Below are 27,926 nucleotides of genomic sequence, written 5' to 3' on the forward strand. Positions count from 1 at the left end.
TTAAAAGTAATTGTTATAAGTTAAAAGGGTACTGTCACTTGGTTATACTTTCTTGAAATATAAACTGATGCAAAACAATTCATAAATGTTTGAATGTGATCTAATTGTCCAAATACTTTTAGGGGCCACATCAATTATCATGAAAACTGTGTATAGTTTACTTATGTAATTCTCTGTGCTTAGTTTGCATGCGAAAAAAAAATAAATAAATAAGAAAAAAAAAATAAAACATTTGAACAATATGTTCCATTTTGAGATTTTGGGGTCATTTCATCTGCTTTAGGCTTCCAAATCATCAACAAGCAACCTTATTAGCATATCATTAACATTTCCAGAAATGTGAATAATTTATGCAAGAAAACAAACCGCAAAGCCATTTTCAGTGCAGTTTTCAAGACAAAGATGTTGATAGCATGAGTGGCTTTAGGGAAATTATATTGACATGGAATATATCATCCAAAAGAATGGTTTTGTGAGCCAAAACGTTGTGTGTTTGAGCTAGCATCTTTAGGCTCACAGTGTTCTGTGGATATGCTGCTTTCTCTGTGCCTGTGGCATTTTCTCTGGCTGCAGTGTTAATGTTGGACCGAAATCTTGAATTTTGTCTTCTCTCATCTTCAGCCAATGGAGACTATCCTCCAGTGGCTCCCACAAGCCCAACGCAAGTGCTGTTCAGAACAAGCAATGAGAACATCAAGACCACTACGCCACTGTATGGAGGGCCTGGACCATTTTCACTTCAACCCACGTCAACAGAATGTGAGTTTTTACCAACTTTTTCATGTATTTGAGCTGTTTGTAATTTTTTATTTATTTGACCTTTTATATTTCTTGCTCTCATAGAAATGTTTGCCAAGATGTGGTGGTGAATTCACTAAGAATGAATTGCGACTGCTAATGACATTGTTGATTTTTTTATGCACTTTCTGCGTTTTTAGCACCCTGATTGTGAAAACAATGCAAATTAGGTGTAACCGATGAAAACACGGGGAAAAAATTGTTATGCAATTAGACTGCCACAGTCTACCGTACTTAACTGGGACTGTATAGTATCACTCCACCACTGCGATCCAGACAACTGAAAGGGCTCTTTAAAATGTTGACATATACCTGACTACACTATATGTCTGGATATATTAGAATAGTCTTCTCCATCATTTGTTGAATTACAGCTGCCATGATGGCTAGAAAATGAACTTAAATGTCTCTTTTAAACAAACTTTCATTTACAGCCTGCTAGATGTATGTACAAGGCAAATAACACTGACTTTTTTGAATATGGCTTAATCTCTTATAAGCCTAATATATGGTTAATATATGCCTGGTTAAGTTGGATTACGGGTGGTATGCAAAAATTATATATTATATATTAGCACGGGGTCAGAACTCTCTCTGTTCACACTGCCATTTTCAAACGTTTTCGAAAAGTTGCTTATCCACACTGAAACATATAAAAACGCTTAAATCCCCTTACTGCGCATGTGGAAAATAGCCGTTCCATGTCCGGTCTAAAATGCAATTATTCTGGTGTTCCGCCACCCGACGCCAATTTCGAATGAACTTCCCGTCGCCTTTGAAGGAATGCAATGTTAATGTTGTACAAAGTAACATGAATCATTTATTTTTTTTCTCCCAATTTGGAATGCCCATTTCCCACTACTTAGTAGGTCCTCGTGGTGGCACAGTTACTCACCTCAATCCGGGTGGCGGAGGACAAGTCTCAGTTGCCTCCACTTCTGAGACCGTCAATCCGCACATCTTATCATGTGGCTCATTGTGCATGATACCGCGGAGTCTCCGCATGTGGAGGCTCATGCTACCCTCTGCGATCCACACACAACTTACCACACACCCCATTGAGAGCGAGAACCACTAATCGCGACCACGAGGAAGTTACCCCATGTGACTCTACCCTCCCTAGCAACTGGGCCAATTTGGTTGCTTAGGAGACCTGGCTGAAGTCAATCAGCACACCCTGGATTCGAACTCGTGACTCCAGGGGTGGTAGTCAGCATCAATACTCGCTGAGCTACCCAGGCCCCTAGTAGCATTATTCTTTAACAACGCTGTCAAAGTGGATATCAGGCACAACAACGGCACTACAACATGGACCACCATCTTGATTGTTTTGGGTTGAATGCATCATATGACTGCATCACATGACAACAAATATGTCATCGTTTTCCAATTTCTTAATTTTCTCTGCCACACTACAACACAAAGATGCTGTTTTCAAATTTATCCATTTGGGAGAGTGTTTTCGAAAAGTTCAGTTTTTGCTGTCAAAAACGCCATCTCAGTGTGGACAGAAGGCCAAAACAAAGAGAACAAAATGCATTTTCAAATGAAAACACATTAGTGTGTAGTGTCAGAAAAGTGCTATATAAGAGTAATGCTCATTCAACATTCATAACACACAATAAAATTGTAACTGTTGAGTAAATTCACCCCTGATTTCTGGTGCAATTCCTTGCTCTTTGGATAACTTTTACAAGCACTAATTAAATACTCAAATAATGCTAAATACACACATGGGTTTCCAACAACAGTTGCAACCGTGCATTAAAAAGACACAATTTCTGTTTTCATAGAGTTATGTAGCTACTGCAAACAGCAGAGAACCTAATTCAAAGTCCAGACCACGTAATTCCTCCTGAGCACACTGAAATTGTTGAAATGCTTCAGTACACCAAATATGTTGGACTTTTAGTGGATATAGAAGATGAATGCTTATGAACAGAAACTTAGATACTGTTGCTCTCTTTCTCTGTCACCTAGAGACACTTCTATTGCATTGAAAAGAAAGTGTGACATCTACTGGACAATTTCTGCATCATTTTTCTTGAAATGCAATGGTGTTAAAAGGCCAGTTATGCCATTTAAATACATCCTTTATCTCTGTTTGCAAGATTCCACATACATTACTTAAAATATTTTTCACACCTTTATGCTTTCAAATGATTAAAATTACCCATCAGGACTGTACAGAATATTATAGGCTATGTTTGTATTTGCATACTTCCATAACTCTTAGTATCTCTGCAGTAGTACACTGCCCATAACGCAGATTTTGTTTTTTATGAATGACCTCCTGCATATTTTTAACAACTCATTATTTGACAGGACTGCCAAAAGTTAAAACATTAGTATGCAACACTGAAAATGCAAAATAACAGTAGTTTATTTCAAATACATATCAAATAGATTGCAGTAAAATAAACTAGTATTACTGAATTATTGGTATTACTGAATATAAACAACTGTTTTAAAGCTGTTATGTGTACAAATCAGTAGTGATGTTGCACTGACCAATGGTTGTGTATAGCCTGTGAATAGAAGCTGGCCAATAGCCAGTTGTTGTTTTTTACATTGGCACATATCGGCTGTTTCCCAGATGGTAAAAGTGAAAAGAGGCAGTGACTGGGGTATTTTAGAATGGATAATTATTCTTTTCAGAATCTGTTTGAATACATGTCATTGATTCTCAGTAGTTCATGACCCTTCAGTGGTTCATGGCTCTCTGCAAATCCTTGCACTTTCATAAAGAGCAGTTTCCATACCAGCCAGTAATGCAGCCATTAAGGATACTCAGTGGCACATCTGTAGAACTTTACCAGAATTGCAGATCAGATGACAGTAGTAAGCTAGATTGAAGGGGCACACATCAATTATGAAATCAGTTTGTGAATGGTCTCTTCCAAATGACCTTTAAAATATCCAACCAAATGCCATCATCATTGGCAAGACTGATCTGCTTGGTCATAGATGGCATATACAGGTGTCCTGCTTCCATTGGCACTCAGTTGAGCGAGCCGTTTGTCAATATGTTGCACTTGTGTGTTTGTAAAATGACTCCCATGCCATTTCAGCCCAAATAAATTTGAATGAGCAGCTAATCTGTTTTTTAGCAGAACCCATTAGCAGAGGCTCACTCACACAGGGCTTTCTGTGTGGTGTAGTCCAACTGTGGGAGTATGCATGAGTGATGCACTACTGGTAGAGCATTGCTCTAGAAATCGTCATGGTTACTGGTGTAACCTCCATTCCCTGATGGAGGGAACGAGACATTGGTGTCGATGTAGTGACACTAGGGGTCCCTATACAAAACGGCACAAAGCTGAACTGTTACGTGAACTGGTGGTGTGTGGTGGGCAGACTTGCTGTGTGCCTCATAGCCAGCACACCAGGTCGACACGTAACCTCCCCCAACACAGTTATGAGTGTCGAACGGCCCTGTTTGGGGACAAGTCGACTACCCAAAGATAGAGACAGGTTTAACCCAGTCGTGGCATCTTTTCCCCTTCTCTTTTTCCACTCCCTAAAAAAGAAGGGGGATTTTCTCCCAAGGGGAGGACACCGCGGAGACCACACCTCGCCCCAAGAGAGGGGGGGATATTTAAGTGGAAGAATACGTCACATGGTCTTTTCAACCATGTGGAGAGCCTTCAAGGTAGATCCTGCCCAATGGGGGAGGAATTACTGCAAACATGTAGACTTGGGCAGAGGGGCTCTGCCCAAGGAAGACGCAGTTTGCCAGCAGGGAAACGAATTAGCGGAAAATATAGATCGAATGGGGTTAGCCTTACAGGGAGCCGCCACATGCGGATCACCTACCCCAGAACCAGGCTCTTAGTTAGCGCGTGTCCTGGGCCGGCAGCGAGTCTCTCTGAAAACTCGACTGCCACAGGGCTCGGAGGAAGTCAACCAGGGAACAAATTTTGTGAACACTACTGGGAATTAACGGCGCATGTCTTCAGCTCAAAAGGAGGTGGAAGGCTCTATGTGCAAGCGATCCACCCAGCCGGCTATCACGGGCTTATCTGCTTGTGTTGCGAAACCGGTTCCACCCGGAGGTTGTAGAACCTTGCAAAGGTGTTGGGTGTTGCCCAAATGTCTGTTAGAGAGGCACCTCTGGCCAAGGCCCAAGAAGCCGCTACACCACGGGTAGAATAGGCTCATAGCCCTACCGGGGGCGGCATGTTTTGGGCGAGATATGCCATAGTTATGGTGTCAACGAGCCAGTGGGCGATCCTCTGCTTGGAGACAGCGCTTCCTTTCCGCTGTGCACCAAAGCAGACAAAGAGCTGCTCAGAGATTCTAAAGCTCTGCGTGCGATCCAAATAGATGCGTAAAGCACGCTCCGGACACAGCAATGACAGGGCTGGGTCTGCCTCCTCCTGGGGCAGCGCTTGCAGGTTCACCACCTAGTCCCTAAAGGGGTGGTGGGAACCTTGGGCACATAGCCTGGTCAGGGTCTCAGGATCACGTGAGAGTAACCTGGACCGAACTCCAGGCACGTTTCGCTTGCAGGTCACTTACCCTCTTGATGGAAGTGAGCGCAGTCAGGAGGGCAGTCTTCAAGAAGAGTGCCTTAAGCTCGGCTGACTGCAAAGGCTCAAAGGGGGCTCTCTGTAGACCCTGAAGAACTACAGAGGTCCGATGAGGGAACGAGGCGCGGCCTGGAGGGATTCAGCCTCCTGGCACCTCTTAGGAACCTGATGATCAGGTCGTGCTTCCCTAAGGACTTACTGTCGACTGCGTCGTAGTGTGCTGCTATGGCAGCAACGTACACCTTCAAGGTGGAAGGGAACAGCCTCCCTTCCAACCTCTCTTGCAGGAAGGAAAGCACTGATCTGACTGCACATCTCTGGGGGTCTTCCCGACGGGAAGAACACCACTTAGTGAACAGACTCCACTTAAAGGCATACAGGCGCCTCGTGGAGGGAGCCCTAGCCTGAGTGAACGTGTCTACCATCGCAGGTGGGAGACAGCTTAGGTCTTCCATGTCCTGTCCAGGGGCCAGACATGGAGATTCCAGAGGTCTGGGTGCGGGTGCCGGATGGTGCCCCTTCCCTGAGAAAGAAGGTCCTTCCTCAGGGGAATTTGCCAGAGGGGAGCTGTCGCGAGGAGCATGAGGTCCGAGCACCACATCTGAGCGGGCCAGTAGGGTGCTACCAGGACGACCTGCTCCTGCTTGCACAGAGCCTGTGCAAGCAGGAGCAGGTCGTGGGCTCACTGGGGGAAACGCGTATTTGTGAATGCCAGGGGGCCAGCTGTGTGCCAGCGCATCTATGCCGAGGGAGGCCTCGGTCAGGGCATACCAGAGCGGGCAGTGGGGAGGATTCTTGGGAGGTCAACAGGTGCACCTGTGCCTGTCGAATCGACTCCAAATCAGCTGGACCACCTGAAGGTAGAGACTCCACTCTCCCCTGAGGGCAACCTGTTGTGACGGCACGTCCGCCGTAGTGTTGAGGTTGCCCGGGATGTGAGTGGCTTGCAGCAACTTGAGGTGCTGCTGACTCCAGCGGAGGAGATGGCGGGCAAGTTGTGACATACAACGAGAGCGCAAACCACCTTGGCGGTTGACATATGCTACCGTTGTCGTGTTGTCTGTCTGAACTAACATGTGCTTGCCCTGGATCAATGGCCGAAACCTCTGCAGGGTGAGCAGAATTGCCAACTCGAGGCAGTTGATGTGCCAATGCAGTCGCGGACCCGTCCAGAGGCCGGCGGATGCGTGCCCATTGCAAACGGCGCCCCAGCCCGTTTTGGAGGCATCTGTCGTGACCACGACGCACCTGGGGACCAGTTCTAGAGGACCACCTGCCTGTAGGAACGAGAGGTCAGTCCAAGGGCTGAAAAGACAGTGACAAACCAACGTGATGGCCATGCGGTGTGTCCCGTGGCACCATGGCCGTCTCGGGACTCGAGTCTGAAGCCAGTGCTGAAGCGGCCTCATATGCATCAACCCGAGCGGGGTGGCCACCGCCGAGGATGCCATATGCCCCAGGAGCCTCTGAGGGAGTTTCAGTGTAACCGCTGTTCCCCGTCTGAACGCCTTCAAACAGGCCAGCGCCGACTGGGCACACTCGTTCGTAAGGCGCGCCATCAAGGAGACTGAGTCCAACTCCAAACCGAGAAAAGAGATGCTCTGAACCGGGAGGAGCTTGCTCTTTTCCCAGTTGACCCAAAGCCCTAGTCGGCTGAGGTGTGAGAGCACCAGGTCCCTGTGTGTGCACAACATGTCTCGAGAGTGAGCTAAGATTAGCCAGTCATCGAGATAGTTGAGAACGCGAATGCCCACCTCCCTTAACGGGGCAAGGGCAGCCTCAGCGACCTTCGTAAAGACGCAAGGAGACAGGGACAGTCCGAAAGGGAGGACTTTGTACTGATACGCCTGACCCTCGAACGCGAACCACAGGAAGGGTCTGTGTTGAGGAAGGATCGAGGTGTGGAAGTATGCATCCTTCAAGTCTACCGCCGCGAACCAATCTTGATGCCGGACGCTCACCAGAATGCGTTTTCGCGTCAGCATCTTGAACGGGAGTCTGTGTAAAGCCTAGTTCAGAACACACAGGTCCAAGATTGGCCTCAACCCACCGCCTTTTTTCGGTACGATGAAGTAGGTGCTGAAAAAACCCCTTCTTCATCCCGGCTGGAGGGACAGGTTCTATCGCACCCTTCCATAGGAGGGTAGCGATTTCCGCGCAAGGTAGCAACGTTTTCGTCTTTCACCAAGGTGAAGTGGACACCGCTGAACCTGGGCGGATGCCCGGCGAAGTGAATCGCGCAGCCGAGTCGGACGGTCCGGACCAGCCCTCGTGATGGATTGGAAAGCACAAGCCATGTGTCCAAGTTCCGTGCAAGGGGGACCGAAGGGACAATGTCATCGGATGTACCGGCAGGTGGGGCCTCGCGGCGGGGTGGAGCTCGAGGTGCCACACCACGTCATGGCCATGCTGAGTCTAAAGACATCGAAGCACTTACCTGGCTCCTTGTGACCACCCCCGGAACAGCCTGGGACGGGGGAGGAAGAGGCCTGTCCTCGTGACCCGTGGAGACTGTCACATCGGGGGTGGATTTGTGCCACAGCTGGGCGCTCAGGGGTGGGAGACCGCCGCTGGAGTGCCAAACCTGCCAAATAGAGTGGTGGACGGTGGTCATGATGACAGCCATACACACCGGATACGTGACCCAGGGAACAAGGAAACCGCTCTTGCTGAGCTCTTGAGTACTGCAGCCACTTGGGCATGCAGCGCAATTAAATGCAAAAGGTAACAAAAAGATGAAGATCTGCTTACCAGCTCCAGAGCAGCGGGTTTCGTTGTCCCTGGGTTGCCCATCTCAAGGGCGCTTTGAAGCCCTTCACGGGTTCTGGGCGGCCGCGAGATGGGTGGCGTCTGCTTCCTGCGGTGGGCTTCACGCCGGGGCCAGGCCGAAGGGGCCAGACTGCGACAGAGACGGTGCAGTCACCGCAGGGGGACGCCCTTGGCGATGAGTAGACGGGGTGCGGGTTCTTGAGCCACGCCGGGGCAGGATATGCTCGGCTAGCATCCATCTACTGCTCTACCATCGAGAACTGCTGGGCAAAGTCCTCGACGGTGTCGCCGAATAGGCCCGCCTGGGAAATGGGGCAGCAAGGAATCGTGTCTTGTCAGCCTCACCTATCTTGACCAGGTTGAGCCAAAGGTGGCGCTCTTGGACCACTAGTGTGGCCATTGTCCACCCGAGAGACCACACCATGACCTCTGTCGCTCGGAGAGCAAGGTCGGTCGCCGAGCACAGTTCCTGCATCAATCCCGGGGTGGAACTACCCTCGTGCAGTTCCTTTAGCACCTTAGCGGACTTGCAGGAGAGCCATGGCGTGCAGGGCGGAGGCTAGCATAGGCCTTGGCACCGTAGGCCTTGGCCGTCAGAGACGAAGTAAACCTACAGGCCTTGGATGGGGGCTTTGGGCACCCGCACCAGGTGGCGGCGCTCTGCGGGCATAGGTGCACCGCGAGCACCTTTATCCACTGGGGGATTGCCGAATAGCCCTTGGCTGCCCCACCATCGAGGGTAGTGAGGGCGGGGAAGCTGAAAAGATCGGGACCGGGCAGTAAAAAGTGCCTCCCGGGACCTTGTCAGCTCTTCATGCACTTCAGGGAAGAAAGGAACGGGGGTGGGGCGTGGCGTGGCTGTGAGCGGCGCCGCGAGCCCAGGAACCAATAACCGAGCCGCGAGGGTTCAGGGAAGAGCGGTGAAATCCACTCTGACCGACGCTCGTGGCTGCCCGGGAAAGCATGTCGTCATCTCCGCGTCAGCCGGACGCGACCCTGAAGGGAGGAGCCCAGCTGAGGCTTCCGACTGGACGAGCCCGCTCTACGATGCTGCGCTCGAGAGCTCATCACTTTCGCAGGCTGCGAATAAGAGGTCGAACTTGCCGTGAGACGAGCCGGCGGACTCACCCGGAAGCCCGATTGGGGCAGACGAGCGTGCTGGGGAATGGGAGGTCCGCGGGGGGATACCCAGTGGAGGCGGTCCCATTGGGGTCCCCAAATCGCCCCCAGTGCTAGCCACCCTGGCCTCATACCCGTGGGTAAATGGACTGAGGCGGGAGCCTCTGGGGTGGCTCGCTTTCTTACGAAGGCGACCCACGACCGCAACGTTGCCATGGACATATTCTCGCAATGAGAACATGACCATCCACGAATGCTGTCTCCGCGTGAGCAGTGCCCAGACACGAAAGGCAGTGATTGTGACCGTTAGAAGACGAGAGATAACGAGCACAACCAGGAATAACACACAATCGGAAAAGCATTTTTAAAAAGACGTATCTTTAAAAAGACGTTCCGTGTGTGCGCTCTTTTAGAGAAATATATACTCTTTTAGAGGGGAAAAATGCTCTTTCAGAAAATATACTCTCTAGTTTTTCTGCCGAAGCGCGCAGGGGCGTTCTCTGCAGTACACCAGTGCAGAGGGGGGAGAAGCCACTGAAATGCGCCGTCAGATCCAGCAGAGGTGAATGAACAGTAGTATTCAGCTCAATGAGCATGACCATTCGGCTCCGAAAAGAAAATCTGAATGAGTGGTTGCATACCAGCTCCTTTTACCACTCGCCAATTTTCATTGGCCTTTTATCAAAGACCAGAGGTGTCTCGGGCTCCCAAGAGTGACCCCTAGTGTCACCACTTTGACAGCAATATCGAGTGAGTGACAGATAGGGAACCCAAGGTCATGGGTTCGAAACCCATGGAACACCCATGCTGATAATATGTATAACTTGAATGCACTATAATCTGCTTTGGATAAAAGTATCAGTTCCTGCCTGTTGTTTTCTTTAAACTCAAAGGGAAATGAATTAGCACATAAACCTTCCCACGATTTATGGATAATTGAAATAGTTTTGCAAATTCAAATGCTTTGATGTTTTGATAAATTGTGCAACTAATGCAATTTTACGCCATTCCTCTACTCACGGTTTTGTTATCTCTAATTTTACCCTCTTTTCTCTCTCTTTACCCTTCATCCACCTCTATCGATTTCTCCCTTTGCCACCATGGCACCTCATTTTGGCAAGTAAAGCCCAGCCAAATGGAGGAGTTTGCCTTATGCTGACTCAAATCTTCAGCAATATGAAGAGAGAGAGGGAGCATGTTCTTCTGTCAGATCAGCTCCCTCGGCCTTTGTCTCCTTGATTACTTCCTCAGACTTTGTCTGACTGATTGCTTCCTCTGATGAGGAAAAAAAGAGTCAGGCTGCTAACATCATGATGGACTGAGTTACGCCACCCGGCTTCCGATGACTCAGCTCTTTCTACCAATCAAACCTTCCAGAACTATAATGAAAGGCAGTTGTATAAGACCATAATTGTGGATATTTTGCTAGCCCCTTATAACTCAAACATTTCTTCCACTTCAGATCTAATTACTGATCTTTGGAGGTCTTTTTTCCAAGCAATCACATAAACCTTTGTTTCCATGTTTATTTGTTCATCATATTTTGGATGGAGCAGCTTAGTATTAAATGTCAGAAAACCGAAATGTGGTGCAACAAACCTTTAAAAGTGTTGTCATAAGAAATCACATTTTCCTTGATCTTTTGAGGTAAAAGAGCTGGACATTCTATTAGATGTCTTTCACTACTATGTACTTACACTGGAAAAAATGAAGCATGTAATACAATGTAGCCTACTTATTGTGTACAAAGATGTTGTTAGCCGTAAACCTAACTCTCCCCCTGACCCTATCAATGCCTTAACCTCAGTAGAAACAAATGCCAATACTGTGAGAGTTTCGCAGAACAAGATATATGTTCACAATAAGTATATGTGTCACAGTGTGATGCAATAAGATCCTCAGTTCACATCTAAAACACTGAATGGACTCTAAAGATAAAAGGAGATATCATATTTTTTTTTTTCCTCACTTAGATCCATTTATAATGTTAGTAAAGGTTTGTACGACCATTTTACACCTCTCTGACACTTAAAATATTATTATTATTATTACTATTATTATTATTTGTCTATGAAACACCTTCTTTGAGAAATGGGGAGCAGGTTTGCTGCTGTGTCTAGTATAGTTTGTGCTGCCCCGTCTTTCAACAAAAATCATTTATTAAACCCTGCATCACATTGTGACACATACTTATTGTGAACATATATCTTGTTCTGCGAAACTCTCACAAGATTTGCAGTTGTTGAAGGACGGGGCAGCACAAACTATATTAACTATAATACCAATAATAATAATATTTTTAAGGGTCAGAGAGGTGTTAAGTTGTCGTACAAACCTTTACTAACATTATAAATGGATCTAAGAGAGGAAAAAAAAAAATATATATATATATATATATATATAACATATATATATATGATATCCCCTTTTATCTTTAGAGTCCTTTCAGTGTTTTAGATGTGAACCGAGGATATCTTATTGTTATACTGTATACTGTCAGTATTAGAAAATTAAACTCAATCAGAGCCTTATTACTTTCATAAATATCTGCGTTTTACTTTTAGCAATGAAAAAATATATCTTAATGTAGTGCTTTTCACCATTTAAAGGTCTGTGAAAGACATTCAACAGGTTTCCATGTTGAATAAGTGTCTAGTCCTTTCGTATCCTTGTTTTAAGACGAAACCATAAATTGACTGTGGCTGTTTGACAGCTAAGGCAGCTCAACACGTCATACAATGTATCTTTCCATTTATACCCTCTAAAAGAGCCTGCCTTCGTCCATATTCTACAGCAATGCAGTAGTGTTGCTTCTTTTCTAAATATAAAACTGGGCTGATCTATATATATCAAGTGGGGGGTTATTGATGCTAGTCTCAGCCTCAGATGGCACGGCCACTTACTGCCCAGTGTCTGTTCACTGACCATCTGATCCATGCAAAGACTGGCAAAAACCACCAGTTCAAATCTAATTGACTGGATTTCTGCAATTTCTGCAAGAAAGGGCACATGTACGGATCAGTCTGCCTGGACACAAAGTCATATTAACAAGGTGACTGGTTTTAACAACGTTTTCCAGGTTAGCGGCATCAAATCTTTGAACAAGATAGTACATAACATCTTTTTGATTTTGTTGTTGATTAGCCAGTAAAAATAGATACGTACTATATATTCTCCTTTGTTTTTTAGGTTAAGTCTCTGAAATAATCAGTAAACTGTACAAAATTTTGCAGACTCTGCTAAACCATTATTTGAATTCATTGTTTCAACAGAGTTTTGTTATTGTAGTATAATCCATTTCAGATAACCATGCCCCTAAATGTCAAGCAAAAATAAAACAAACTGTGGTTGGTAAATTTACATTCCAGTCAGATGGTCTTCCTCTCTAAGTGGGCGCTTTTTGACCCGAAAAAGCTGCAATGAGGACCAGACTTTATGCTGCAAATTAAAAGTCTGACTATGTGAGACTGTATTGATGCTAACATTGATGTATCTGTGTGCGTTTGTGTGTGCTTGCAGCTGTCAAGTGGACATTCTACACTTGTGGCGCCACAGGACAAGATGGTCCCACACCATCTCAGTGCAGTAACTTCTACCGAAACACCAATGTCAATGTCACTGTGGGGACTAAAGGACCATTCAAAGGCATCCAGATGTGGCGGGTTCCAGAAACAAGGAAATACAGGTGCACACAACAACAACACACACAATTCCCTGACCACCACTAGCCAAAATATCCTCCTGTACAGACAGAACCATCATGCCCCTTCAGAGTTTTGAGAAACTTAACTTGGACTTTGAATGCAACTTATCAATAAAATGTGTCTTTGATAATTAAGTTGCACAATTATTGTAAGGGAAAAAAAGTGTTTGTTACCCATTCTATATTTGGTTAAACCCATTGAGTTGCACTTTCCATAGATCATTTGCTTTAAAGTAAAAATTCTGTCATCATCTGTCCACCCACAAGTCACTCGAAATTCATATTACTTTTTTTTTTTTTTTTAGGTTGTCACAAAGTGTATTTTGTCTTGTGGTTTGGCCTATGTCTCTAGGGCATCAGATGAGTTGGGACTGCTACTGGTGCCCCCTCAGAAAATATATGCATGGCTTGCTCTTGCATGGTCCATTAGTAGGTTAGCAGTCACTTTTTCGACGATTAAATGGGAAAACATTCTTCTTCTGCACAATTGCAGCCTGCTTGTCCATGGTGCAAGAGGAATGGAAAAAAAAAAAAACACATTTCCAATGTCATCAGCTGAATTGCTGAGGTAGTACCAGAGGTAGATTGATAATGACACTCACTTAGCAAAGCCAGTAGAGAACACATACCCTGTCCATGAGCAAAGACAGTCTTCAGCTGTTACAAAAAACCAAGTGAGCTGCCTAGCTAAACAGCATTTTAACCATTGTGCGCTGTTTTCTAAATAAAAAAATGGTATCCTTTATCTGAGTGGTACAAGACTTGGTGACTTTTCCTCCACTAGCTGTCTGAACACACACACACACACACAAAATTTTTTTTTAAATAATCTGGATGTGGTAAGTCTAAGGAATCGTAAAATAAAGCAGCACTTTTGATGTTCTGGGTCATTTTTGACCCACCATAGGGAATGAATGGGAAAGACTAATATACAGATTTTTTTTTTTTTTTTTTTTTTTTTTTTTTATAAAAGTCAATAAATCAGACACAATGCAGAACACAATAACACATAAATGAAGGGGTGAGACTATAAAACATCCACAATGCAGAAAACACACACACACATACAGATTTGTTATATATATATATATATATATATATATATATATATATATATATATTTTTTTTTTTTTTTTTTTTTTACTGATTGTTTTACAGGTGTAGACAAACCTGTATATATTCTATATATATATATATATATATATATATATATATACCAAACATACCACACTGGTTGAAGTCTGAACCCTGTGTGACAAAGTTTATGCTAGAATTTTGATGTTTGAAATAAATGACAGGTAACAAAATAATAACTCTGCATTTTCATTGTTACATAATCATATTTGTCTGTGGAGCATTGTCATGTTTGACAGCATATTGGAGCATCATTGCAAAATCTGACACTTCTCAAGTGGTTTAGATAAAATGCTACAATTTGACCAATAATAGTTTATATATATATATATATATATATATATATATATATATATGTGTGTGTGTGTGTGTGTGTGTGTCTAAATATAAATACAATGCATAACTTGTGGTAATATCTAGAAATTAAGTTTGTTAGAATATGAGCTTAGAGAGATCAGCACATGCATTGAGCACTGAAGCCATCTACTGTACACATGTTATTTAATGTACAGTAATTAATTTTATTTTTTATTCCATCAGGTGTCACCAGAGACCCCCAATGCATGACAAATTGTGATGTTTTGACACTTTCAATTTACTGAAATGAAGGGGTTTTTTTTGTATTATTAAAGTTAAGATAACATAAAATGTGCTTGCTTTATATGTAAATGGTGTAATTTAGTAATTTAGATCTAAATAAGGTCTAAATACCATAAACTCCCACCAAAATGCACAACTTTAGTGTTTAAATGTTAAATTTGACAAAGCTATTATATCTTTTCCATGTGTTTTCTGTTCAGTACCCACAATATACCACTCTATTATGAAACTAATTAATCTGTAAATTAATTTGCTTACAAAACTTGTGCATTTGCATGGGTCTTTTAGGGTTTTACATGACCACAGAAGCTGTGAAATACCCTGTCCTTTAGATGACGATGACAGAACCCATACACTCATTTAACGGTGTTGTCTTTAATTAGGGTATATTGAAAAATGTGTGCCCCCTCATAAATTCAAAATTATATTTCGGGGCCTAGGTAACTCAGCAAGTAAAGACGCTGACTACCACAGCTGGAGTCGCAAGTTCGAATCCAGGGCGTGCTGTGTGAATCCAGTTAGGCTTCCTAAGCAACCAATTGGCCCAGTTGCTAGGGTGGGTAGTGTCACGTTGGGTTAACCTCCTCGTGGTCGCCATAATGTGGTTCTCACTCTCGGTGGGGCGCATGGTGAGTTGTGCGTGGATGCCGCAGAGAGTAGCATGAAGCCTCCACGCGCGCTACGTCTCCACGGTAAGGCGCTTAACAAGCCATGTGATAAGATGCGCAGATTGACGGTCTCAGACACAGAGGCAACTGAGATTCGTCCTCCGCCACCCGGATTGAGGCGAGTCACTACGCCATCACGAGGACTTAGAGTGCATTGGGAATTGGGCATTTCAAATTGGGGAAAAACAAATCTCCCTTATATTTCATCATGGCATGACATCATGGGTGTGCTCCTGATGAGAAAGCTGTTCCTAAAGATAATTAACATTATGACCCTCTAAGATACTGTAGCTTGTTTTGGCCAAATACCAAGACAGCAGCGCATATATCCTTCACAGATAAGTCTGTCTCAGAATGCATTACGAAGAGCTCAGTGAAATTTTTCAAAAACATCCAAGATGGCTGACAGAGTTGAGAGAAATGTAGTTTCTAAATATGCTCTTTTAAATATAAAATATACTGTATTTATATTATATTAGTAAAAAAGATGCATGAAGAAGTTACTACCTATGTAGAGCATTCCAAATTAGTCTCTTGAGATTCTGTTACAATGCTGCCTCAGAAGGCAGCTGCCTACATAGGCAAGGCAGCAAGGCAGATAACTAGGCTTTGGAACAGCTGCCCTCACAAAAATCGAGAGTTCTGGCAAAAAAAAAAAAAAAAAAAAAAAAAAAACTAAATGCCTACTAAATGACTACTTATTTATTTGTGTTGGGTTCAGGATCACTGCGTATGGTGCAGCTGGTGGACGCAGTGTCCTGGCTGTTCACAAGTCTCATGGGGTCTACATTACTGGAGACTTCATGTTACAGAAGAATGAGCTTCTGTATATTCTAGTGGGACAGGAGGGAGAGGACTCTTGTCCTAATGTGAGTGAACCATTCTACCAATCCACTTTTGTGCTGTTGTTTCATTGAACCAAGAAGAATTTGGTTAGTATCTATCAAAGGATGCAATGGTGTAATTCAACTATTTTGTCACAAAAAACAAACAAAACAAAAAAACACTGTGGAACATAAGGTGTAACAGATGAATGAAATATTTTCTGGAATTATATTTCGTAGACGGTGCCTAATATGGATAGGATCTGCAGAGAACAGCAAGAACCCTCCATTAACAAAACCCAGCTCAAGGGAGGGGGTGGTGGAGGAGGAGGGGCCACCTATGTCTTCAAGGTAATTTATATATTTTAAGGCATGGGGTTTGTATGTGATTGATGGCATAGAAATGTCTTTGAATTCTGGTTTCCAGGACAATGATGGGCTAGAGGTTCAAATGACTATACTTTTAACTGGCAAAAAAAAAAAAAAAATTACAGTCAGAGTACAGGAGAGGAGCAACTCAATCAACTCAATCAACAATGGCCAGATTGGCAGTCTTGGATAACCTTCATTCCATAAAGTCACGAAACAGCAGAATGTCCCATTTGTCATTTCATAATTCAGGAGTGGGCTCATGAGCACCCCTTCTGTGCCATGATTTTTCTTTGATGCACCCTTCTTCCATGCACAGACCAGTCCAAACTTTGCAGCGGATTACCACACCCTAAAGGTCCAGGTGTCATAATGTCACTGAAGTGTGGAAGAGAACCGTAAGGGCAAGCATTTACTGCCTTTGATATCTCAAATTCCTTTGCCTGCGATTCGGTGGTTGGTTTAAACAATAAACAACGGGTTTAAAAGAATGTTTGAAAGCAGTAATTCGTTTATAAATATTGTTTTAAAGGTATACCTTATATAGGAGTATACTTTATAAGGCATACCTTATTTTAGTATAGAATAAATACAAAAGAAAAGTATTTACATTAAATTAAAATAAAATGGCTGCAAAAAAATTTTTTTAAATAAAAAATAAACTATAGTTTTTAAAAAAAACAGAAAAACAACACAACAACAACAAAACACATGTTGATTTTAAACTGGATATTGAATTTTGTTTCTTTTTGTATTTGCACATCAAAGTGGTAAGGTCACTTCCTGTTTCCATTGATTACAGGTAGAGAATGGAGTCCACATTCCATTACTGATTGCTGCTGGAGGTGGGGGCCGTGGCTACAGCAGCCAATTAGAGAACCTGGAGGAAGTGATGGACAGGGATCCCAGCATTCCTGGCCGTAATGGCAAATCAGGAGCAGCAGGTAACCTTGATATTCCTCTCAACACAGTTTTAATACTGACTGTATTATAAAGGATTTAGGCTAAATTAAGCAACTTATTATTGAACTAATCAGGTGTTAGCCCTTCTAGCTAACAAATGAAAAAATATCTCATATACAGTATAGCATACATTATACTTTTGCAGATTTAACAGGATATTTGGAACTATGTTTTTTGTCAACCAGGGCATCTTGTTTGCAATAATAATAATAATAAAAAAATGCTTTTCCAAGCTGTTTTCCTCCATAGACATGGCTCATATTAATTGAATTTTTAGGATGGCTATAGAAAACTTAACTTTGCAGCACATAACTTTGTGTATATACAATCTGGGACTGGATATAATTTGAGATCTCATCAAATTCCCTACAGCAGAGCATTTGAAAAAGATTCAGTCTGAAAACTAGTCTAGGAATGTATTGTGTGCATGTTAGTTTGTTTGCATATTTATATTTTTGCATAATTTGCACCCATTCAAGTTCATACACCCATAGAAATTTCCTCACAGAAAAAAAAAAAAAAAAGAAATTATGCACATGTAAGCTTTTTACCTAACTGATGGGAAGAATGCAACAGTACAGTAATAATGTGCCATACTTTTGAGTGTGTGTGTGCATGTTTGTGGACACAGTTGAAGGCAAGTTTGTGTCTGTGCATGTGTTTAAGTGTGTGCATGTGTTGTGGGCACCCTGTTTGTGTCCTGCTGATTACTCAGTATGGGTTCTATCAGTGGTGCTCTTTTTAAAGGCCAGATCCCCCAATGTGATCTATTTACTGCTGCTTGGGTCCAGCCCAAGAGCCCAGTGTAAACCCTTCACTCCTACTTACTGTATGTTCAACCTGTTCCCACCTTTTCCATCCTGGTCTTTGTTGTAACATGCAGTGGCTCTTTGCATGACATATTTGTTGTGCAAGTTTTAATGCACATTTAATGCACTTTGATGAAAATTTACTAAATATTTGCACCACTTTTACTGTTACGATTCACTGTTGTCTGCCCTGTGTTTTGCCTCTGTCATCTGTTTCCCCCTGGACTACAGTTTCCATGATTCCCTACCAGCTGTTCCCTATTTTTTTCACCTGTGTTTCATTTACCTAATTATCCCTTGTGTATATATTGCCCTGATGTCTGTTCCCCTTTGTCGGTTGTTAATATTTCTATCCAGTTCATGCGCCGGTTCTAGTCCTGTTTGTTTACCTTTTGTTTCACTTCCTGGTTTCCTGTCTTGCCTTGTTTCAGTGTTATCCTGTTTTGTATTTTGTTTTATAATTATTAAACAAAGCTGCATTTAGATCCTGCTCTTGTGACTTCCCTCACTGTAACATTTACACATGTTATACAATTTTCTTAATCAGTGTTTTCCAGTAAAAATATCGAAATATCCATAAATCAAGATACGTTTACTGAAAATGTTACCGTAAGACTTGTTTTCAGAGAATAGGTCTTGAATTATTTTTATTTTTTTCTTAGCCCATTGGAAAATGGTTCAGTATAGTTCAGTATAGAGAAATCTATTTGCCAACGGGGTAAGATGCTTAATATTCTTAATATAAAAACGTAATTTTCTCTGAAAACAAGTTAATATGCACTTTTGCTTATCAAGTACATCTACATATAACACCTTCCAAAATGGTCAGAAATGTAAGGGTAACCGTCAACAACCAACTCAATTTCACCAGCCACATCTCAAAAACAGCCCGATCATGCAGATTTACACTCTACAACATCAGGAAAATAAGACCCTTCCTCTCTGAACATGCCACACAACTCCTTGTTCAGTCGCTTGTTATATCTAGACTGGACTACTGTAATGCTCCTTTAGCCGGACTTCCTGCATGCACAATTAAGCCTTTGCAATTGATCCAGTGTTCAGCAGCAAGTCTGGTCTTCAACGAACCCAAGAGAGCATATGTTACACCCCTTCTTGTCTCTCTACACTGGCTACCAGTTGCTGCACGTATTAAGTTCAAGGCTCTGATGCTGGCATGCAGACCAGTCACTGGGTCTACTCCAGCTTACCTACAAGCATTCCTGCAGAGCTTCGTTCCCACCAGAAACCTGCGGTCGGCAAATGAGCGGTGCCTTGTACCAGTACACCAAATCACTTTCCTGGACTTTCGGCTTCACTCTACTCGATGGTGAAACGACCTTCCCAACTTCCTGTTGACGCAGACTCCCTCTCTGTCTTTAAAAAATGGCTAAAAAAAACAACTGTTCCATGAGCACTTGACCATACACTTCAATACACTCAATACGTACCCACAATCTGGTTTAACCAGACACTAAATGCGCTAAAAGTGTTGACCTGCAAGATCGGGAATTGTGCAGTGCAAATTGCATTCAGCACTAATTATTTTGACAGTATTTGCACCATTACCTGATTGGCATGATTCATTTAGTGAAATCTGACCCATTTATCGATATTATGTGATAAAAGTGAAAGCTAATCACTTACTTTGTACATCTCCCTGGGTGCTGACATTTTTGTGTGATGTCACACACCAACATCTCGGTTTGAAAAACTTGCAAAACATGTGCTGCTTGGAAACCATTTGAGAGTTGGCAAAATGGGACATGTTCAATGTCTGAAGTAATTTGACACATTTTTATCTCAGCATTTTCATGTTACGCAACAGCACTGTACTGCTTTGGGGAACAGGAATGTTCTATAGACAGTTACATCCTCAGAAATATCTGTATGTGTTCTGGTTTCAAACATGTGTTTTCAGATCTGTTAGTGGATGGAGGGAAAGCATTTTTTATTTAATTTTTTCAAACTGTAACCTGTTGTGATGGCTCGCCTTCAAGTTTAATTAGCCAATGAAAAACTGAAAAGTGGAACACATGCCGTTTCAATTCTCAGTCCATTGACATTTGTGATTTGTTTCAGGGGGTGGTGGAGGCTGGAATGACAGTAACCCTTCTCTTCAAGGCGGTAGACCCCTTGTTCTGGGAGGGCAGGGTGGGGAGCCCTGTCAAGCAATGGGCTGGAAAACTCGTGGGGGTTTCGGTGGTGGTGGAGGAGCCTGTACAGCTGGTGGAGGAGGTGGAGGATACAGAGGTTAGATTGAACACAAACCTTGTCACTGATTAAAGGTGAAGTGAGGATTTTTATTTTTAATTTTTTACACTTTTTTACAATAAGGTTCCAAATGTTAAGATTAGTTAACAACATTAATTAACATGAACTAACAATGAATAATAATTTTACAGCATCTAATAATCTTAATTAATGTTAATTTCAACATACAGTAATACATTTTTAAAATAAAAAGTTGGATAAGTTAACATTAGTTAATGCTCTATGAAATAACATGAAATAACAATGAACAATTGTATTTTTATTACCTAACATTAGCACAGATTAACAAATGTTGAAAAAAAAAAGTTTATTGTTAGTTCATGATACCTAAAACAGTGTTAACGAATGGAACCTTATTGTAAAGTGTTTTTTTTTTTAGATTTGAAGGTTGATTTCCCTTAAATGTATAAACACAGTGGCCCTGTGGCACTATCCAAACATTGCTTTGTTTGTTTAAGCATCCAAAACAGCCCAACATACAGTAGTAACATTGTTTCAACCAATGGTGTGAGTTTGGGGTGGGACTATCTGAATGAAGACAGAGGGAGTGTTTGGGAAACCTGTTTGAAAACACTATTTGTGCAATTCTGTTTAGTGATGCTAGTGATGCATAAATTACATACTTCACCTATATAAGGATGTGCCAAGCTACATTTTACCAGATTGAAATATATCTGCATTTTGTATGCTACAATCATATTTCGTAACATTTTGTTTCTAACCTCCGTGGTCATAGGGGGCAGCGCTTCGCTGGATAATGATCCCAGACAGGACGGAGATGATGGCACATCTTTCATAAGCCCTGATGGTGAGATGTACCTGGAGCCACTTAAAGGTAACACAGTAGAGTCTTGAGTTGTGTGCACTGTACACTATGCACTTACATTATGCACTATGCACTCGGCCATTTAAGGAACAATATTTTATTTTATTTTTCAGCAAACCGAAATTATGTTTCAAAGGCACACAATGTGTTGCAGCTAGCTTTAGTGCATTTGCCAAACTTAGTTCAACACTTCAAATAATTTACATTTTCACACAGCATGGGGTGATGGTAAAGCACTGTCTGGTAAAGAAGTCAATTTTAAGGTATTGTCTGGAAGCAAAATTCTGTGAAGTGTAAATTCATTAAATATACACTAAATGTAAGGCCCTGTGGTTTCCGCATTGCAGAAAACATGGACAGAATTGCAGAATCCAGTCATCAGGGCCGTTTAGACATTGGCGAACAAGGTGGTAGCCTAGGGCACCACCATCTGCGGGTGGGCGACTATGAGGAGGCCATCACCACAAATCCCCCTCCCACCCCCCACAAAATTTTACCAATATGATAAAAAACTAATGATAAAATATAATTTGTAAAATTAATATTTAATTAGTGGGCTAAAGCACATAACTGATAAGCAGGAGGTTACCAGTTCAATCCCCACAGCCACCACCAGTGCGTCCTTGAGAGGGCACTTAACTCCAGGTTGCTCTGGGCGGATTGTCCCTGTAATAAGTGCACTGTAAGTCGCTTTGGATAAAAGTGTCTGCCAAATGCATAAATGTAAATGTTAGAAAGTTAGAATGACCCTTTATAATAAACAGCATCCCTTACAAAAAATTTTGAGTTCTGGAAAATTTTTCGCAAACTTGCTGCAAATGCAGATGTTTTCCAGAAGTTTGCAACTCTTCACTGGTAGTGGTGAACCTGCAGCAAACCTTTGGCGACAATGAAGATCTTGCCACAAAGCTCATATGCATGAAAATAATGAGGCAAGTTAGCAGCAAATTTGTGGCAACTAGATTTTTTGTAAGGCATTAGCTGAAAGATAATTTATTTTACAAGCAAGCAAAACTGACATTGTAACTGAAATATACTCATTTAAATTATTTTTGAATCAAAACAAAATTGAATTGAATCCAAAACTTGTGAATCAGAATAGAATAAAATTGGGAAATCTGCACCCAGCCCTACTTCAAAAGGAATGTGTGAAGCCAGCCACTCATACACTGAAAACCTCATGAGTATAATGCTTGCTCTGTGTGTGTAGATGACAGAGAGCAGAGCGCTCATTAACCTTGAAGCACACAGCACATGCCGACTATATAAATAAGTCACAGCCTTTTGTGGTTTAATAAGCACATTAAGCCATATAGCACACTGGTTATGCAGAGGTGAGAAGCTGTCGTCAAAACAAACAAATTGAAAGTGTTTCATTCAGCTTCCTGCCAAAATAAAAACTCAGTTTAACTAAATGCGTGAAACTGAAGAGACTGTGACAGATATACATAACCACTGTATAGTCAAATTAAATATTCAGTGTAGTAATAAATAATAATAATAATAATATTTACATCACATTTAAGCAATATGTTTTTATTGTACAGAATAACGTTTTCATCAATGCTTTCATTAATACTGTGATGTTCTGCTGTGCAGCACTGTATTTGACAAAAATTTATCTCCAATGTTGTGTTTTGGATTGTGCTGTGAGGATCTGTATAGAAGCACTTAATTTGATAAAAAAATAAAAATAATGCAATGGTAAGTTGAAAAGTAATTGTTCTGTATTAATTTGATGAAAGTTCAATAATGTTTTTTTTTTGTTGTTGTTGTTTTTTTTGTTTTTTTTGATGATGATAATGATAAAATGTAAAAAATAAATAAATAAAAAAAAATGTAAAACATGGAATTCAGAAACAATACGGAAAAAAAAAAGAGAAATTTGGAAAAAAATTAAATTGAATATAGAAAAAATACATTAAATGGATTTTATATGGACCTACACTAAATGTTTATTTTGTAAACTTACAGGTGTATACTAACATATAGATGTCCGGATAGGTAATAGACATGGATTAAAAGCCACAATACTCCAATTTTGATTTCACTGGGATTTCATTTAAGCACTATGACACAGCATCCCATACAAGTTTTTTTTTTTTTTTTTTTTTTTCAGGTATGGAATCTGACGGTGAAGTTATCATCAACCCAGTCCAGAACTGCAGTCACTGCGAGTTGGGAGACTGCCACGAGACCTATGAGGGCACAGTGTGTTACTGCGATGAAGATCTCTCGCTGGCCCCAGACGGAGTGTCCTGCATCAACTCTACTGGTGAGTTCATCATTACACACTTCAGCACCGTTAGATGAACAACTAGCTCATACAATGTTGGAATGAATGTCTGGGAAAAGTGTTCTCGGAATGACAAAGTTATTTCTCTAGAACGGCACTTACCTTTATAAAAACCCAACTCAATTCTCTTACATTTACGGACTTAAAGAGGTCAACACTCTGAACTGTAATTCCATTTACTAGCTTGTTCTCCAAAAAAAATTAAAAAAATTATCCCATTGTACAACTCTGTTTGTTGATGCTTCATTAAATATAAAATATTTTGTATATGCAAATCTGTTCATACATGCAAATCTGATAATTCCATCTGCTCTCCATTGGATCTTCCATGGATCACATAAGGACAGTTTTTAAAAATACATTTTGTGATTAGTTTCTGCATCTGAGTAAAACTGATCATGACTGACTGACTGAAAAAATGTCAAACAGTCACATCAAACGTGTTAACTGAGTTCAGCGATGAACATGCACAAAAGGTCAAGTTATACTTGTCCAATCAGTGATATTAACCTAATAAAAATGCACATAAAAATGTTAACCCAGGGTTTACAAATGTAGTGTGAACTCTCAAAACCTGACTACCCAGGCTTAATTACTTCTAGTGTAAAACATGACATAAAGTATGCTACTTTTCACAATGCATATTGATTCACAGCTGCTGTGCAAAGAATAGTGCTTTACAAACCCCTCAGTGAGTAAACCAAAGGCAACAGTGGCAATGAAAAACTCCGGAAAAACTCCATAAGATGTTTAGTAGATGAAAAATAAACCTTGGAAGGAACCAAGAGACAGCTGGGGAAGCCCTTCTCATCTGGCTGGCACATATTGGCACAAGTGTGAAATCCCAGTTGAGTTCTACCTGCCTTATGTGAGCTGTATATTTGATGTTGTGTGTTGTGTAGAGGTGTCTATGCTGCCTGCCCAGCCATCTCTCTCGCATCTGGCACTGGGTCTGTCTGTGGGGACCTCTGCACTCATTGCCGCTCTGCTGTTGGCTGTGTCTGGCGTCATGATCAGTGAGTTGAGCATGTCAAATTCTTTCCATGAAGATACTTTCACAGTTGCTCAGAGACTTTAAAGCGAGGCTAACCAAAACATAAAATTGGAGCCAAGTAATTTGTGGAAACGTTATGCTGCTTTTTTGGGTGTTGGAAAGAAAAATGGTAATACAGCACTTGTTAACAGATCACAGAAAAGCAAGTGTAACCATGTCTAATAACACAAAGAACATAATCCTAGAAATACTCACATGTCCATTAGGGTTGTCAGGATAATGACATTTTGGCTGATGATGAATTGTCATACAAATACTGCCATTGTGATTAGCAATGCATTTTGTTCATGTGAGCTAAAGTGTACAATTACAGCTTAATACACATATGTATTTAGTAATTTATTCACAATTAATTCAAAATATAAATAAAATATTTATTTTAGAAGCAAATATTCCACAGGGCAGAATGATAATATTGATAATATTATTATAAGTGTGTGTGTGTGTGTGTGTGTGTGTGTGTGTGTGTGTGTTTGGGTGGTTTACGAGGGACATTTTTTTAGGTTCCAAACTGGTAATTACAAGGGTATTATGCTATAACTGTGGTTTATGAGGACATTTGTAGTGTCCCCATAATTCAAATCACTTAAAAAAACATACTAAATGATGTTCTTTTGAAAAAGTAAAAATGCAGAAAGTTCTTTTGTGAGGGTTAGGTTTAGGGGTAGGGTTAGGGGATTGAATCTATAGTTCGTACAATATAAAAATCATTATGTCTAAGGAGAGTCCTCATAAAGATAGCCACACCAACCATACCATATATTTGTCATCTTCACAATAATGATGAAAAACCAGCTATTCTGATGTGACAGTTGTAAAAGTAGCACTTACTTGTACATGACGAGGAGAAAATCATCCAAAATGCTCTAATCCTGAAGACTTTGACCTATGAGACATCCATATGGTATCCATTAAGGCTGCACGATCAAGTGAGTTAAGAATGAAATTGCGATGTGGTCTTGCACAATTAAAAAACAGCAAAAGGTTACGTGTTATGAAACAGTCCCCATCCTTCAGAGCTTCAGTCAGCAATGTGTGATTGCTGTTAGCTCTAGCAGCATGGGTTGAGCAGCGCAGCAATTTTATGTGATGTTTTTCATATTACAATATAAATTGTCTTGCCGGACAGTGAAAAAGACGCATTTGGTATTTCCCGGTTACCTTCTCTCCCCCTCATGCAAAACAACTGAATTTCAAACCATACTTTACTCACAAGTGCTTTGGGTGTGTAATCAGGGGCAGATGAACACTCTTGTCTTTTCCGTGTTTCCTGTACCGCTTCACAGTTGATTTAATTATGGCACAACATAGGCATAAAACTCTTGCAATGTCTAATTATGGAGGACGGTAGTGTAGTTGCATTAATATAGAACGGTGATTAAAACTGACTGGAACTACTTGTGCATTAAATGGTTTTAATGCATGCATTCCAACCAATCAGAATCAAATATTTAAACAGACCATGGTAAAAAAAAAAAAAAAAAAATATATATATATATATATATATATATATATATATATATATATATATATATATATATATATATATATATACTGGCACCCAAAAGTTTGGAATAATGTACAGAATTTGCTGTTTCGGAAGGAAATTGGTACAATAATTCACCAAAGTGGCATTCACCTGATCACAAAGTATAGTCAGGACATTACTGATGTAAAAAACAGCACCATCCTTATTTGAAAAAGTAATTATCTTATCCTTGAGTAATCATGCTACATTGTTAATTCGGTACTAGAAAATCACTTGCCATTGTATCAAACACTGCTGAAAGCTATTTGGTTCGTTAAATGAAGCTTAACATTGTCTTTGTGTTTGTTTTTGAGTTGCCACAGTATGCAATATACTGGCATGTCTTAAGGTCAATATTAGGTCAAAAATGGCAAAAAAGAAACAGCTTTCTCTAGAAACTCATCAGTCAATCATTGTTTTGAGGAATGAAGGCTATCCAATAGTTGAAATTGCCAAAAAACTGAAGATTTCATACAAAAATGTATACTACAGTCTTCAAAGACAAAGGACAACTGGCTCTAATAAGGACAGAAAGAGATGTGGAAGGCCCAGTTACAACTAAACAAGAGTCTTTAGTTTGCAAAGAAAAAGCCACTTTTGAAACAGAAAAACAAAAAGAAAAGGTTAGAGTGGGCAAAGAAACACAGACATTGGACAACAGATAATTGGAAAAGAGTGTTATGGATCTTAAACCCATTGAGCTTTTGTGGGATCAGCTAGACTGTAAGGTGCGTGAGAAGTGCCTGACAAGACAGCCAGATATATGGCAAGTGCTACAGGAAGTGTGGGGTGAAATGTCACCTGAGTATCTGGACAAATTGAAACCTAGAATGTCAAGGATCTGCAAAGCTGTCATTGCTGCACGTGGAGGATTTTTTGATGAGAACTCTTTGAAGTAGTTTAAGAAGTTCTGAATATTTTTTTTTCAAATTGTAGTAGTAATTTTACATTGTGATCAGTTGAATAACACTTTGGTGAATAAAAGTACCAATTTCTTTCCATAAGAGCAAAATCCGTACATTATTCCAAACTTTTGACCGCCAGTGTATATATTGCAAAAAATTTCCTTCTTTGGTTGGACATATGTAATTGATTGGAATTTAACATGCACAACGATTGTGGTTATCGTAAATAATCTCGACAGGCCTAGTGCCCATATAACATGAGCTGTGAAGTTTTGAAATGAGGCTGCATCTAACTCATGTTTTGTATCTTGTTTGCGCCAGACATTACCACAGGTTTACACACACACAAACACACACTCTGGCATCACACCTAACACATCATCTGTCCATCTACGCTCTACTAACAGCCTCCGAGTGATAAATAGAATAGACGCGTGATAAATGGGCTGTTAACTGGACTCTGACAAGCCTTGTCGATTACCACTTTATGAATAAATCACTTCCACACTCCGCACTAATGTGTTTACTGCGTGGGTCAGGCCCACCATGTTTATAGGTATGATAGTTTTGGGGTATGACATTTCAGATTTGTCCATGTTAGTAACCACAAATTTGCACTACAAATGTCCCCAATGTTTTTGCTTTTATTCTGCACGTATAAAATCTGTTACAAAGTCCATTCAGGTACGTAGCTCATTTGAACACTTAAAATCCAACAGTGAAAATGTTAACAACCCTATTATGCAAACTCTTTT

At 41.2% G+C, this 27,926-nt stretch overlaps 1 protein-coding gene across 1 annotated transcript in view; it reads left to right on the forward strand.

The window, feature by feature from the left end:
* LOC127411211 (ALK tyrosine kinase receptor-like) overlaps positions 1-27,926 on the forward strand; it is a 710,256-nt gene that overhangs the window by 649,264 nt on the left and 33,066 nt on the right. The window contains exons 11-19 of the mRNA XM_051646605.1: positions 622-759; positions 12,738-12,903; positions 16,045-16,192; positions 16,388-16,498; positions 17,319-17,460; positions 20,371-20,541; positions 21,299-21,397; positions 23,508-23,663; positions 24,587-24,700. Of these exons, the coding sequence (XP_051502565.1) occupies positions 622-759; positions 12,738-12,903; positions 16,045-16,192; positions 16,388-16,498; positions 17,319-17,460; positions 20,371-20,541; positions 21,299-21,397; positions 23,508-23,663; positions 24,587-24,700 (1,245 nt within the window). The remainder of the gene's footprint in view (positions 1-621; positions 760-12,737; positions 12,904-16,044; positions 16,193-16,387; positions 16,499-17,318; positions 17,461-20,370; positions 20,542-21,298; positions 21,398-23,507; positions 23,664-24,586; positions 24,701-27,926) is intronic.

This window comes from Myxocyprinus asiaticus, chromosome 20, assembly GCF_019703515.2.
Source record: "Myxocyprinus asiaticus isolate MX2 ecotype Aquarium Trade chromosome 20, UBuf_Myxa_2, whole genome shotgun sequence".
In the NCBI taxonomy this organism is placed as follows: domain Eukaryota; kingdom Metazoa; phylum Chordata; class Actinopteri; order Cypriniformes; family Catostomidae; genus Myxocyprinus; species Myxocyprinus asiaticus.